General features: G+C 40.5%; 1 protein-coding gene across 1 annotated transcript; it reads right to left on the bottom strand.

The window, feature by feature from the left end:
- Nucleotides 1-6,002: 6,002 nt before the first annotated feature.
- Nucleotides 6,003-11,755, bottom strand: LOC134073164 (squalene monooxygenase-like). The gene is made up of 11 exons (XM_062530148.1): nt 11,474-11,755; nt 11,018-11,261; nt 10,736-10,913; nt 10,176-10,272; nt 9,620-9,733; nt 8,565-8,736; nt 8,135-8,230; nt 7,195-7,337; nt 6,936-7,032; nt 6,574-6,661; nt 6,003-6,349 (listed from the first exon to the last, which is right to left on the bottom strand). Exons 1-11 carry the CDS (start codon nt 11,753-11,755, stop codon nt 6,157-6,159), a joined length of 1,704 nt encoding a protein of 567 aa, XP_062386132.1. The 3' UTR covers nt 6,003-6,156.
- Between the last annotated feature and the right edge of the window lie 1,772 nt (nt 11,756-13,527).

Consider the following 13,527-nt stretch of genomic DNA (forward strand, 5'->3'; position numbering starts at 1 on the left):
ATGATGCATTATTTCTAATCTCTTTGGGTGGATGTTTCTCTCACCTTTAATTAACAAGGTAATGTGAAATAGAACCTGGGGTGCTCTGTCAGAAAATGATATGGGTGTGCTTCAAGACAGTGAATGTTTCATCTATGGGAATGTATACCATTGTGCTAGTGGGAAAATACTGTGTGACGCATTTTCAAGGAAAGGAAAATAATATACTGTACCCATATTGTATACATACATAGGCATATATGTAGGGCTGATACTAGACAGGAAATTATCTGTGCCTAAAATTCTCAAATACATTCAAAGACAATATAGAGAATAGTTTTACATCATACATGGCTAAGCTCAAGCCTGAACTCTATCAGCGACATACTGTACAAATAAAAACAATACAATAATTCATTTAAGTTGGTCACACTACATTAGGGAGAATAGCATTAATAATCAATATCAATTCAAGCAATACTCTAATGGAAATAAACAATGAAAAATGAAGGAGAATAGCAAATAAGCAATAAGGTCTATTCAAGCAAACATATAATAACAATATGTGTGCACTGTCCCTGATGAAGTCATATGGACTTGCAACTTCAAGCATGAGAGGTGGTGGGTGTGAAAACAAAGATTCCTGTGGTTGTCAGCATCTGTCAGTAGCCTGTCTTTATATCATAGGTGCCACAGAGCGTTTGCACATGACATGTTGAACACAATATCATCTGAATCTTTATGGGCGTTGTGTCTTTTTGTCAATAGTGTCTCCTTTACAGCTAGGCAAAGCAATTTCCCAACTGATCAATCAAACTTCATATCTATTTACCAATCGGCTGCCCATTACTACACTTACACTATACTTCCCTGTAATGCTGGTGTCTTGCTTCTGGCGTATTCTTAAGAATTTGGCACAGCGTTAGCAATCAGTACAACGCTAACAATTTGCATATAGCAGCAAGTGTTGATGTGTAAGGATCTCTGGCTTTAATCCAATGGGAAATACTATTGGTCTTAGTTGGATTAAATTAAACAAAGCAAAGCAAGTACTGCACAACAAATCAATCTACTGCGAAGGGTCAAACTCAAAATAATCTGTAACACCACCTCATGCCAACCAGGGTGGTATAAAACCAATAATCCTCTTAAGAGTGTACCGTCACACCGGTGTGTTTGGAATGTTGGAAAATTAACATTCTAAAGAATATCTGGGTTCACACCTCTCTAACACATCTCTGGCACAGGGAAGAACATTCCTAACATGAGGCTTAAAAAAAGCTACAGAACATTCAAATCAATAGTGGCTGCTTGCAACCGCTCTTTTAAACCTTGAGGTAGAATAGTTGATTCATTTATGTATCTTAAGACATAAGTGACATTTGTCCACGTTTCTCATGCAAGGAACAAAAACAATAATTTGGGAAATAATGCGTAGAATCGTTTAAATGATGATCCAATGACACCATTCTTCCTCTGAGTTTATCGCCATCATTGGCGTCACTGACGTCTTGCTTTGAAACAACAGAATAACTGGATTGTATTTCTTCAAACAATTGTAAAATCAACTACTGTGTTACTATGTCTATCCTTCTATCTTTCCCCCAAACCAACAGCAGTGTCACTCTGTTTGTGTATTTTTAGTGCTTGTGGTCAGAGCAACTGGGCGTGTGGAGAAACTTTTTCCCCCCTTTCTTTTTGCAGTGGGCACTCTGCATCTCCAAGCTGTACAGTAGCTCAGTCACTGAGAGCAAAACGGTCTTCAAAACGGCAAACCAACCAAAAGACTTGACCTGTGACTGACTGCACTAAGCAGTCAACCCTCGTCAATATCAACAGACGCCTCAGTACACATTCATATCTTGGTGAATCATCACATGTTTTGCATTTTAGTTCCTCTCCTGAATGGAGTTTTGACAACAAAAGTAGGCCTACACAGACCATGTCCTGTTCAAAGAGTTCCACGTTGTTTTATAACAGGTTTTTTAACTTCTGAGTGTGCTATGAGTGCCCTCTCTGTGAAAACAAACTTGGTTGGCTTGTTTCTGCATAAAGGGACATAGTCTGTGCTGTTTGACTATCCTGATGCACCAATCCAATATAAACAAAGATGACAAATTGCTTTCACAAGAAGTATGGAGGCATGCCATATTGTGTCATTGTGTCAACCAACAGATCTCCACTTCAGCGCTTTATGACTATGCAAGATAATTAAATCCTTCAGTGTTTAGTATCGATCTTAGTGTTAAACCAAAAGAGATACAGGGCTCCACATTAATACAACGCAGCACTTTTACCTGTTAACACCAAAAGACACTGACTCCTTAGATTATTAATGTTTTCTCTTTTAATTCTTCTGCTGAAGATTTGGGAAGAGTACGACACAAACAAGACAAGTGATGATGAAACGCTAACCTAACACCATGTTGTTATTGCTCTGAAGTCTGAACAATAACTGCTTCCTATCCACTCCGTGGTATTTTGCTCAAGGATATGAGTTCCATTTGCAGAGACACACACTAAAAATGTAAGCCACACACTACTTAACTTTAACTGCATCTCCTCAAAGTTATGCACAAGCTTGTCACCCATGAGGTTTGACTGTGTGTCAGTACTTTTGCTTTAGGAATCACACCAGATCCTCAGGGGAAAGTTGTAGTTGGACACAGGGATTACAGAGATCCTTGATGCACATATAGTGGAAACAAGGCTGACTATTGAGATTTTGGAGGAGCTGTAAAGCCATTCCACACATCTCACAGGTTACACTACTGGTAGGTCAGAAAGTGGTCGTTATTCAATGCACAGCAACATCTTTTCTACAACACATTAGGCTACATGTAGAAATTATTATTGCCTCAAAAATACAACTACAAGCATACTGCAGCAGCCATGGAATGGAAAGAATGCATGATTCGATGGTGCAAAACAGAGTAGGTTATGTAGCCTATGTAGTGTGTTCAAAAGTTAGAGTTGGATAAAAATAGGCTATGTCTTGATCAAAATGTATGCAGGACCCCCATACTCATAAATGTATGCTACGACACGTGTTATCTAAAAACATCTAATGTGTCAGCTGAACGCAGACGACTGTCCTTCTAGCGTAACAACGTTACCGCAGCGTAGCCTACCTGTCAGCATCAGTCTCCTCCAATACTACTTCTTTATCCGTCTTCTTCTTCTTTTTAAATTTGGGAAATTTAAAAGTTCTCCCACTTCCATCTTGATCATCCTTTTCCAGGCGATCCTTTAAATTTGCTTCGCTTTTAGAAAACAGACTTTTAAGGCCATTCTTGCTGAAGAGGCTTTTCTTCGCCATTACTGTGCCTCAGGACGCAAGACCCCCTTTGCATAACTTTCTGTAGTAAACTGAGGGAAACCACCAAATACCAGCAGCGAATCTACCTTGTCAAATGAGCAACGCACGTAGGCTACTTATTTCTGTCTTTGGACAGCTACGTTCTACAGGACACCGGAGGGAAAGAAAAGCCCGCCTCTATCAAACACATCCATGGGCATTAATGAATAGTGCCACAAGCGAGATAGACGAAATAGTGGAACGGATGAACAGATAAGATGATCCTTGTCGCATAATGAATGTGGGCTCCAAATCGGTCATGCCACTGACTGCTCTGAAAAATGAAAGAGCGATAGCATATTTGGACACCCTTTTAAAAAACGTAGTTTTACTTTAAATTAAACATGTTTAAAACAAATGCACACATTCTATACTGTAATTTACTATATTTACTGTTAAGAACTTCAGATCATACAAACCACTAAGGTGGGATGTGTTTTTCTTCTATTTTTCAATATATGAGTTAAGAAAGTATGTTTTCTTTTTCATTGTCTGAAAGGGGGAAACGTATTGACTTCAGTAAGCTAATCTCTTAGCTGTTTTATGTTTACTGAAGGATGGTCACTCAATGGCGAGCATCATGTGACAGTGACAGCAATATGTTTTATAACATTTTTATAAAATCAACACGTAGAACCGGTAGGCTATCAAAAATATATCAATCAAAACATTCTCAGACCCAATTGTTGTGTTTTTTGTTTGTTTGTTTGTTTGTTTTCCATACTGGATTTGGGGGAAAGTCCTTTCCACAACCGACCCTCTTTAACAATAGAACAAATTGCTCACAGAGCTAAGATTGATCATAGTCATAAAAAAATTGGTTGGTTGTTTACTTTTCTCATCACTTTTCCCCACCCTCCCACAATCCACACTACACTTATTGCTGCACCCTACATTTATGCACACTGACTATTTCCACCAGTGCTCAAGCATACTGTACGTATGCCAATGATTCTTTATGGAAACATAGAGTTGGAATAATAAGTCAGTATTTTGAAAAGTCAATTTTTTTTTTCTTTCTGCCATCTCTGCCCCGCCACTCACCTTCCAAGTTTGTCCTTTATTCTCCACATGTTCTTGGTGATGGATAGTGATGTATGCTGAACGCAGCTTGAACCGAGCAACCAAGATCATCAGGGACGCCTCACATCTGAGCCATGATCTATTCCCACCTCTGGAACACGCTATAGATCTCTGAGGACTGGAATGACGCGCTTCAACCACAGTTTCTACCCTTCAGCAATTAGACTCCTGAAGAACTCTACTTATGTATTTACTTTATTTGATCCTCTCCTGCTACTTATCCCCCCCCCCCCCCCCCCCCGCCCTGCGGACTGAGCTACAACAAATACCACCAACATTGTTATGTGGCAAATAAAGTTTCTATTCTATTCTATTCTATTCTACATACAGCCTTTCCCTTAACAACTATTTGTTGACACAAGCATTATTTTAAGTTTAAAAAGACTCCTTAACAAATAACTGTAAACTACTCTAAAATGTTTTCTACAAAGATTAGGTTTGTAAAGCAGGCAGTTTAAAGTCTCACTATTCACCCCATCACTACAATAATACATCATTCATTTAGGCACATGAGATCTTCATAGCCATCATAGATTGCTCACATATTAAAACTTAGAAAAAAATGTAATATATAAAGATTTTATTTTATTTACTTGCACATTTTTAAAACTGATATCAGTGTTTCATGGCATTATAGGCTAAATAGTGACACAGACAACACATATGAAATAAAACAATATTTACATTAAAATCATTTGGAAATGGAATGGAATGGAAATGATCACATGAACCTGTTAGAAGATAAATGATATGGACACAGAGACAGCTCTACTGTAAATATTTCATCCCCACATAACGTGAATTACCACTGAATCGGAATGATTCCGATCTACAGTATCCGACCTGAATGTACAGTACGCGCAACAATAATGTCAGTCAGTCATGCCCTCCAAAAAGGCATACCTCATTCCGCACATAAGTCAAGTTTCTAAATGTCAAATTATTTCTCAAAAATTTTTTACAGAGGGGAATAATATATGGATGGCAAGTGGGAAGAAATAACCTACCTGTGTTAAAAAGATATTTCTAATGCCACTGGCTTATGCTGCATATGACTATCGTATATGTATGCAGTTATGAGTGTGAGTATCTACCCCCGAGTGCAATACCACAGCAATACTACTGGTAGTGTTGCACAACAGTATTTCAACAGTAACTGTGGCAAGGACACATACAATAACATTCTGTATTGTTCCTACTGTATATCCATTCTGTACATGAATGTGCACATGGGTATATGGATACATTCCTGTAATCCTCAATGAGTAAGTATACACCTTCTAAGAGTTCATCTTTCAGGAAGATACTTTATGGACTGAGTTCCATGGGGGTACATCTCACACAGAAGAATACAAACTGGTGGAATAAAATACAAAGTACTATGTGAAACTGAACTCTTCCAGTGCAGGTCTTCTATAACTATGAGGTCAGAAGTTTTTTGAGTCAAACGAGTAATCTTAAAGTGTAAAAAATCACTTAGATTAGATTAGATTACAGTAGATTAGATTAGAATATGCACTTGCAAGGAAGATTAGAATATGCAATTGAACTCTTCCAGTGCAGGTCTTCCATACAGTAACTATGAGGTCGGAATTGACGCTTAGATGTATAAATACCCTTAATAAATGGGAACACAAAAGTGTACTTTTCCTGAGCACCGTTCATGAGGGGTTAGGCTTGGTGAAATGATCTCAATGTAGAGGACAGCACATACAGTACACAGCCGGAGCATTAGTTTAATATATAAGGTACTTAAACTCGGAGAAGATGAGGGGGACCATGACGGCACAGGCACGGTACAGGATGGCCACACTACTCAGAAGGGCACGCGGCTTCGTCCACCACGGCTCACTCTTGAAGCTAAAGTACATGGCATACACCGCCACTCCAAGGAAATGGCCAATCAGGGTCCTGGGATGGGGCGTTAACCTGCAGAAAGACACGATTTGATAAACTGTCTGAAGTTGGGTTCAGCCAGAAAAAAACTGTCAGGCTATGTTATCAATAATGTGTGTTTATGCTAATGTTTAAATAAAGGAGCATTGGTGTATGTGGAGAATCAATGGACTATTAATTTACTATGTCAAAGTGACCATTTCATTCATTCATTCATTTCATTTAGGGTAAAAAGGTCCTTTTCAAGGGGAACTTACACCGACAGCAGTCCAACAGGCCCAGATATACATTCCCCTCCCAGCTGAAAATAATGCAGGCAAGCTTGTCTAAGTTGATGTAGTGAGCCTAGGACAGAGACATTATCAAATAAATACATTTTAAAAATCTAGTCGTAAGACACAACACCTGGAGTGAGTGTGTGAACATGACGCAGACAACAGGAATACGAACAGCAGGGGTATCTGTAGAACACCTCTCTCTAGTGGTCAGAGATACTGTAGTACTTTCATATTGCAGCCTCCGATGGTTAGCTGCATTATAGCCAACATACAGTAACTCCTCTTGAGCCTCTCCCAATTCCATCTGTTTCCATCGCTGTTGAGTAAGAATCTGAACTTACTGTCAGTCGCAGCGAAGAGCTCATAGAGTGCCTCGGCAAGAATATTCACTACAAATGAGTGTGATGCCTTTCTTTCCCAGTGGAACTTCTTCTTCGCCTACGAATAAAAGTTAAACAGAGAGGAGATAAATAGACACACAGAGATGGACAGACTTCATATCTGTTTGTCATGTAACATGTTCAGAGTGAAAATCAGTCAAAGCACACATTAAGGACCTACAGTAGCCTAGCGTGACTAGTGAAAGAGGGTTCATTTTACCTGTATCAAGGCAATGGTATCGTGCAGGTCGGGGATGTCTCTGAGGAGGCCTCTCCATATCCTCAGGTCATTGAGCGCAACGCTCATCCCGCTTCCTGTCAGTGGGTGCCTCATGTTGTAGGCATCGCCCAACACTAGCACCCCTGGGTGACGGAAGAAGCACACAGCAAATGATTAGCTAATGAGTTCAGACTGACTTTGAGGTCATTCTGATCGCCATGACAAAAGTTTGCATGTACCAACACACTGGATGTCGATTTGACTGCGGTTGCACCACTGATGCAATTGTTCATAAGATGAGCATAAGGTGCACAGTAATAGCTATGCTATACAAACCATACAATACTGTACATGCTATACAATACATCTGTCTGCATTTTTAGTTCTTTAGCTGATAAAGTAACATCCCATTCAGGTAGCAGAAAACAAAGGATCAAACTAGCCTATATAAGCAGACAGATCAATAGACAGAAAAAAACAGACCAGTGCACAATGAATCAATAAAACACAATCAACTACGGTCAATTACTGTTACATAAATGATTTACAACAGATATAGTTCCCTTTGCTAAGTCATCATCAATGTCCAGAACTGTGTTTTCATCATCAATGGCCAAAAACTGTTTGGAGTGCATGTGTCATGGGAACTCCGTGACGAGATCAGTGCCAACTGGGATGTTACGCACCACCATCTGGCCACCTGTGAGGCAGATTATAAGCGGATCTGGAGGCGTGACAGCTCACTGCTCACTTAACTACAGGCTTGACCCCCCCCCCCCTCTCTCCTCCACCATCTGAATCTCCTTCCTTCTGACTCACCTAGGATGCTAATCATGCGGGCGCTTATGGGATTAAGAATGCTGTGTTTAATATGACTCCCGATGGGAGGCTTAGCCATGTTACAGGTGCATAGATGACTCATTGCACGAGGGTGTCTTACCGCATTTGTTCACTGGGAAGGCGGGGAGGAAATTCGCTGGCATGGATCTCAAGCGGTTATTCTGGACAGCCTCCAGAAAAGGCTCCTTGATGTGTTCTGTTGTGGAATGGGAAAAAAGAACAGTTTGTGTAATTTACATCTCAGATCTCAACGGCAATTCAGTTCATGAGCAATGAGAGTCTAGGCATGTCAAAGAATGTATCAGGCATGTTTGCCAGAGGAGTCTTGGCATGTTAGATCCAAACCTCTGAATGCAAATAATCCAACTGCTGGTGGAAGAACATCTACTGTATAATACCGCTGAGTCTGTTCCTCCAACAAATGCTTTTAAATGCAGTATATGTCGTCACGCCTGGAATATAACATTCTAATTTGGACTATGACGTCAAGCCTTAAACTTTGTATTTGTTCATGAGACACTTTTCTATACCTGGCATCTGAGGGTAAATCCTGTCGGTCATGTACTCATTCAGGTTCCTGGGCAGGTCCCCGCGGATGTCCACCAGCACGCGGGTCTCTGTGGAGGAGATCTGGTAGATGAGGATGGGACTGGGGTCGGCCAGCACCACCTCAGCGTGGTTGGGTATGAACTGGGGGGAGTCCTGCACAAGAGACAGATAGAGCTGGTGAAGCGCTGAGTCCAGTGAAGATAGCCATTACAAAACACATGTTCAGGGGTTTCCTTTGTCAGCTGTCTTGCATCAGCTCTTGAATGTCCCCTTGGGGATCAATAAAGTATCTATGTATTATCTACAGTATCTAATTCTACCCAGACATACACTATCAGGGATATTCGGCTAGGATGAACCTAAAATCCACTTTAACCTTCACAGGTGAACTTCATGTGAGCTTCTCTAAACTTTTGAATGTGCATGTCCAACATTCTACTTTATGTACTGTACTGAAACATTAAATTTCACCCGAAAGCCAGATACCCTTAGCCTGGGTGTTCCCATGCTGCCTTCCGCACGATTTGATTCACGCTGCTAAGGCAGCCTGGAAACTACCGCCCTAATTTTTGCCTCAGATAGGGGACCAATCACAGAACAGGGGGGAAAGCAAGACAATGATAAGCTATGCACAGACGCATTTGATAGACATCCGTGGCGCCCAATGAACGGATCTGGGCATTTGTTCAAATATGAGAAAATGAACGTTTGGTTGCCAGACCACGTCTCATTGAGAGGTGGTAGGCGCCAGCCAGGCTAAGATATCCTTAACTTTTTGTGAGTAATGTATTCAAAAGGGCCAGACTTTAATCTGACAAAGCAGTATCGCATCTTTAAGTCAATTTAATAGACTGAGAGCATGTGACGGTAAACAGACAATGTTCACAAATGCTCCAGAACATAGATAGCATATGACTTTGTTATTTTTTTTTCCTATTAAACTGGTTCGGATGAAATATTGTAATAAATGTTCATTTAAAACACTATTAACAAGATGTGAGGGAGGAGTCAGGATGAAATATCGAACATCTTGTACCTTCATGATGCAGCCAACAAAATGAGAGGAGGTATGCACTTTCCCTGAACCAAGGCCTTTCCTGAACTTTGAAAAACAGCCATCAGCCACCACAGTCAACGGAGCATAGACTGCCTGTTAAGGAGGAAAGAAAGGAGATATATTGGAAAAGATGTTCATATGTAACCAAAACTATAAAACATTGACATACTGTATCTATCGCAATATTTTTGACAATCTAATGCATGAGATCAATATGAATTGATAAAATATATTCTGCAATAACACGGTACAGTATATGATATGCTATCTCATGCATCCTGACCACTTTAATCATTCTGAAGTACAATTGTTATTAAAGTGGGTCATTCAAAAGCATTAGCACTTTCCTTACACAGCACAGCCATGAGACACAAGTGATTTTAACCTAGCTATAAATATTGTTTAGGTAACGGACCTGGTTAATTCCAATGATTATGTTGTTACACATGGAATACGTCAGTAGGTCAGTTGTCTCAATGGGCTCAACACTCCAAAGCTTTCCGCTGTAATGTGTCACTCATCTCCTCTGACTCACCTGTGTGTTTCCAGACTCCTTATCCCTGTACTGGATCCCAGTCACACAGCCATTTTCCTCCTCCAGGCTCGTTACTGTGCCCTCTATGAAATGAACACTGAAAACAACACAGCCTGTCAGTCTCCACAAAACAGTAACAGTTAGCCTGTTATAGGTTATAACCTTTGCCCACCATCAGAAATGTCTTGTGAAAAATCCATCAGGAATTTTTGTGAGACAAGGACCTAGTGTGTTTCAAAGACCTGCCCTGAGACTCTCTGTGGCACTTACATAGTATAGTCTGATACTGAAGCTAGTGATGGTAAAAGGATCATCCTTAACTACAACAAGCTTTAATTTATAAAATAAATGTCAGATCTGCTTCACAAAGAGTGTTAGGACAGAGCAGTCAAATAATCCACAGTGTTTAATAACAAGACATAGAAAATCTAGGAATATTGCATGGGCTGTTACTGATAACAAAGTGAATTTAGCTGTCAAGACCATAGACTGTTCTATACAGTACAGTCTATGGCCAAGACCCTTCACTTCACTGTAGACTCCAATAAGAGCGCCCTTACTTGGGCTCGGCTAGTGCTGCACAACGAAGGCCCATGATGAAACGGCCATGGTGAAAGGCACGGCCACATTGAACTTCACTCCTCTCCTGAGGGTATGGGATCACGATAGCTGCCCCAGTCTCTGCGTCATGCAGGACATAGCCATCCACTATGTGAGCATCCAGTCCTTCAACCGAACCTGGAAGACATGAAGCAAAGGAGTGGTGGCCATCACAATAAAAGAACAATTAACCAACAGCATGTCAGCAGTACCAAAGAAGACTATGATAGGCTTACACTTACCCTCTAGGCCAAGTTCTTTCAGTGCACGATATCCTCCTGGTTGCAGTAACTCTCCCACTATTCTATCAGGTTCTCGGAGATCCCGTTCAATCACCGTGACCCGACGACCATCACGACCTAAAACCGCTGCCATGGCGGAGCCCAGGACACCGGCCCCGACGATAATGACATCGGGGTCTGGTGGAGGCACAGTCGCTGCACAGGTGTTCTCCGCCTCACACGCTGCGCTTCTACAGCTGCGTACCTAACAAACCCACAAGTCATTCAGGCCAATCCGTCCACAGTCATTAGCCACATTGTAATTTGTTATTTAGCAGGTCAGCCATTGAATACTGTATTAAAATTTATCATAAATGTGCCTTTGATACCACTAGTGGAAACTATGCAGGATATAAAGCTTCATTAATATCACAAGATGTAAGCTTAAAAATAGTCCAACTTGGTGATGTACAGTACCTTGACACATGAATCTTCTCCACGACAACATTCCTCTGGAATTGGAGACTTGGAGAAGACGATATGAGCAAGTGGCAAAGAGGACACAATGTCCACCACGGTGCGAAAAAGCGAGGGGATTTTTTGAATTTGTCCATAGTAGTAAGCAACTAACAAAAGCGCAAGCACGATCGCAAAGAAAACACATAAACCAAAAACAATATCTTTGTGCGTCAAAGACAGTATAGCATCAAATTTCTTGTACACATAAGTGAAACTAAAAAGGCCAAGGAATGCCCACATAGCTGCAAGATGCTAAAAGTTACACTAGCCTACTTTTAATGCAGGTTGTCCAAAGAGACGAAGTCAATTACGCCTTCACCAAATTCACAAACATAACGAACCTTAGAACTATCTAACGTAAAGCTATCTATTCCTATCAATGGCCAACAAAATGAAGGTAAACCTTAGTGGTAAGGCATCTTTCCCTGCTGGCAGGCGACAAAATCGGAGACAGACGCCTGTCTCTCAAAAATAGGTTGATGTTATTTATAAAACCGGCTCAGACAGCGTGCCAGCCGGTGTGCTAGTTACAGTGGCAGAGAGCATTTATTATGTTAATCACCTAAGAAGCATCCACTCGTTACGGCCTCTGGTAATTTGTCCCGCCCACGTAGCAGAGATGCCCAATAATAGGCGGTATACATTGCATATGATTTACAATAGTTTTCGTGCTGTATGTAGGCTACTTGGATCACCCGAACAGGGACCAGCCTGGCTTTGAAAGCACACCGACAAACTATAGGCCGTCTTGCACATTTGTTCAGAAAGTATACTTTATTAAATATATTAAACTATGTTAGTAGGCTAGATGAGATATTTTATTAAAAGCTACAATAAACAGTAGCATTTTATTGTCTGAAGTTGTTGACCATATGTAAGATAATGTATTAAAGATATTATGTTAGTATATTAGATTTAAAAAATTACTACAATTACTGTCTGAAGTTGTTGACCATACTTTTCGAGTTTTTGTTTCAAAATAACATAGCCTACAAATGCCTAATAATAGCCTAGCCAATCTTTAATCTAGTAATTTAATTCCAGAAAGAACGACCTGTTTTCCTTTAGAGTTTTCTGTAAACCACCAATTGATGAAGATCCGACTGTCATTCACAAAACGGTGACCTGCTTTGTGACGAGAAAAGTTAAATGCATAAAAATGTGTCTCCACGAGGTGGTAGTATTAGGCCTACGCTGTGTTCAGATGCAGTGCCAAAGTCTTGTAGAGTTGCCTACTTCATTTACCAAAACAGCATTGATCAACTAATCCATATTGACAAGGGATCGGTGTTCACAAGGCGATCACTTTGAAACATGCACATTTTACACATTAATTACAGTTTGATGTTATTCAATGATAAAATAGTAAGGATTTCAAATTAATGCAAATAGTGTATCAGAGGTTGTGTCTCCCCTCCCTCGATCACTCTGCGTTGTGTAGCCTATTTAGTGATGGACGCCACAACCGAATAGCATTGTTGTTGCTTTAATGCTCTGGCTTGGATGTAAAACAAAACAGAAAAACAATCAGACAGCGTCACAGCTCCTCTGCCTCAAGACAGTAGCAAAAGAGAGCGCGCCATATTTATAGGCCTAAAGGTGAAAAAAGAAAACATGTGCAGGTGATTAGAATGTTGCCAACTAAGGGTTCCATATGCCACTGAATGGCAGCAAAGATCCGCTTTAACCCTCTCTGATGGCAGTCAGTGTAAGTTCTAGAATTCACTTCACAGTTGTTCTGGAATGACTTGTAAAAATATTTTTCGCAGCTATGTTGAGATTTTACAGCAAATATCTAGCCCCACAGGTCAAATCTGAAGGGCCTCCACGTCTGAAATTAAACATTAGGGGGTGAAGATGCTTTAGTCATAGAATGCACAATTGCTTGTCAGCCTAATTGCTTTATGACGTCACGCGTGGTTCATTATGACAATGTAGGTAGGCCTACATCAGTTCCGTAGCCTTGCAGAGATTCTTCATTATGTCTAGCTTCTTCATGAGCAAGTATAAGC

The sequence above is a fragment of the Sardina pilchardus genome, chromosome 24, assembly GCF_963854185.1.
Source record: "Sardina pilchardus chromosome 24, fSarPil1.1, whole genome shotgun sequence".
Taxonomy (NCBI): domain Eukaryota; kingdom Metazoa; phylum Chordata; class Actinopteri; order Clupeiformes; family Clupeidae; genus Sardina; species Sardina pilchardus.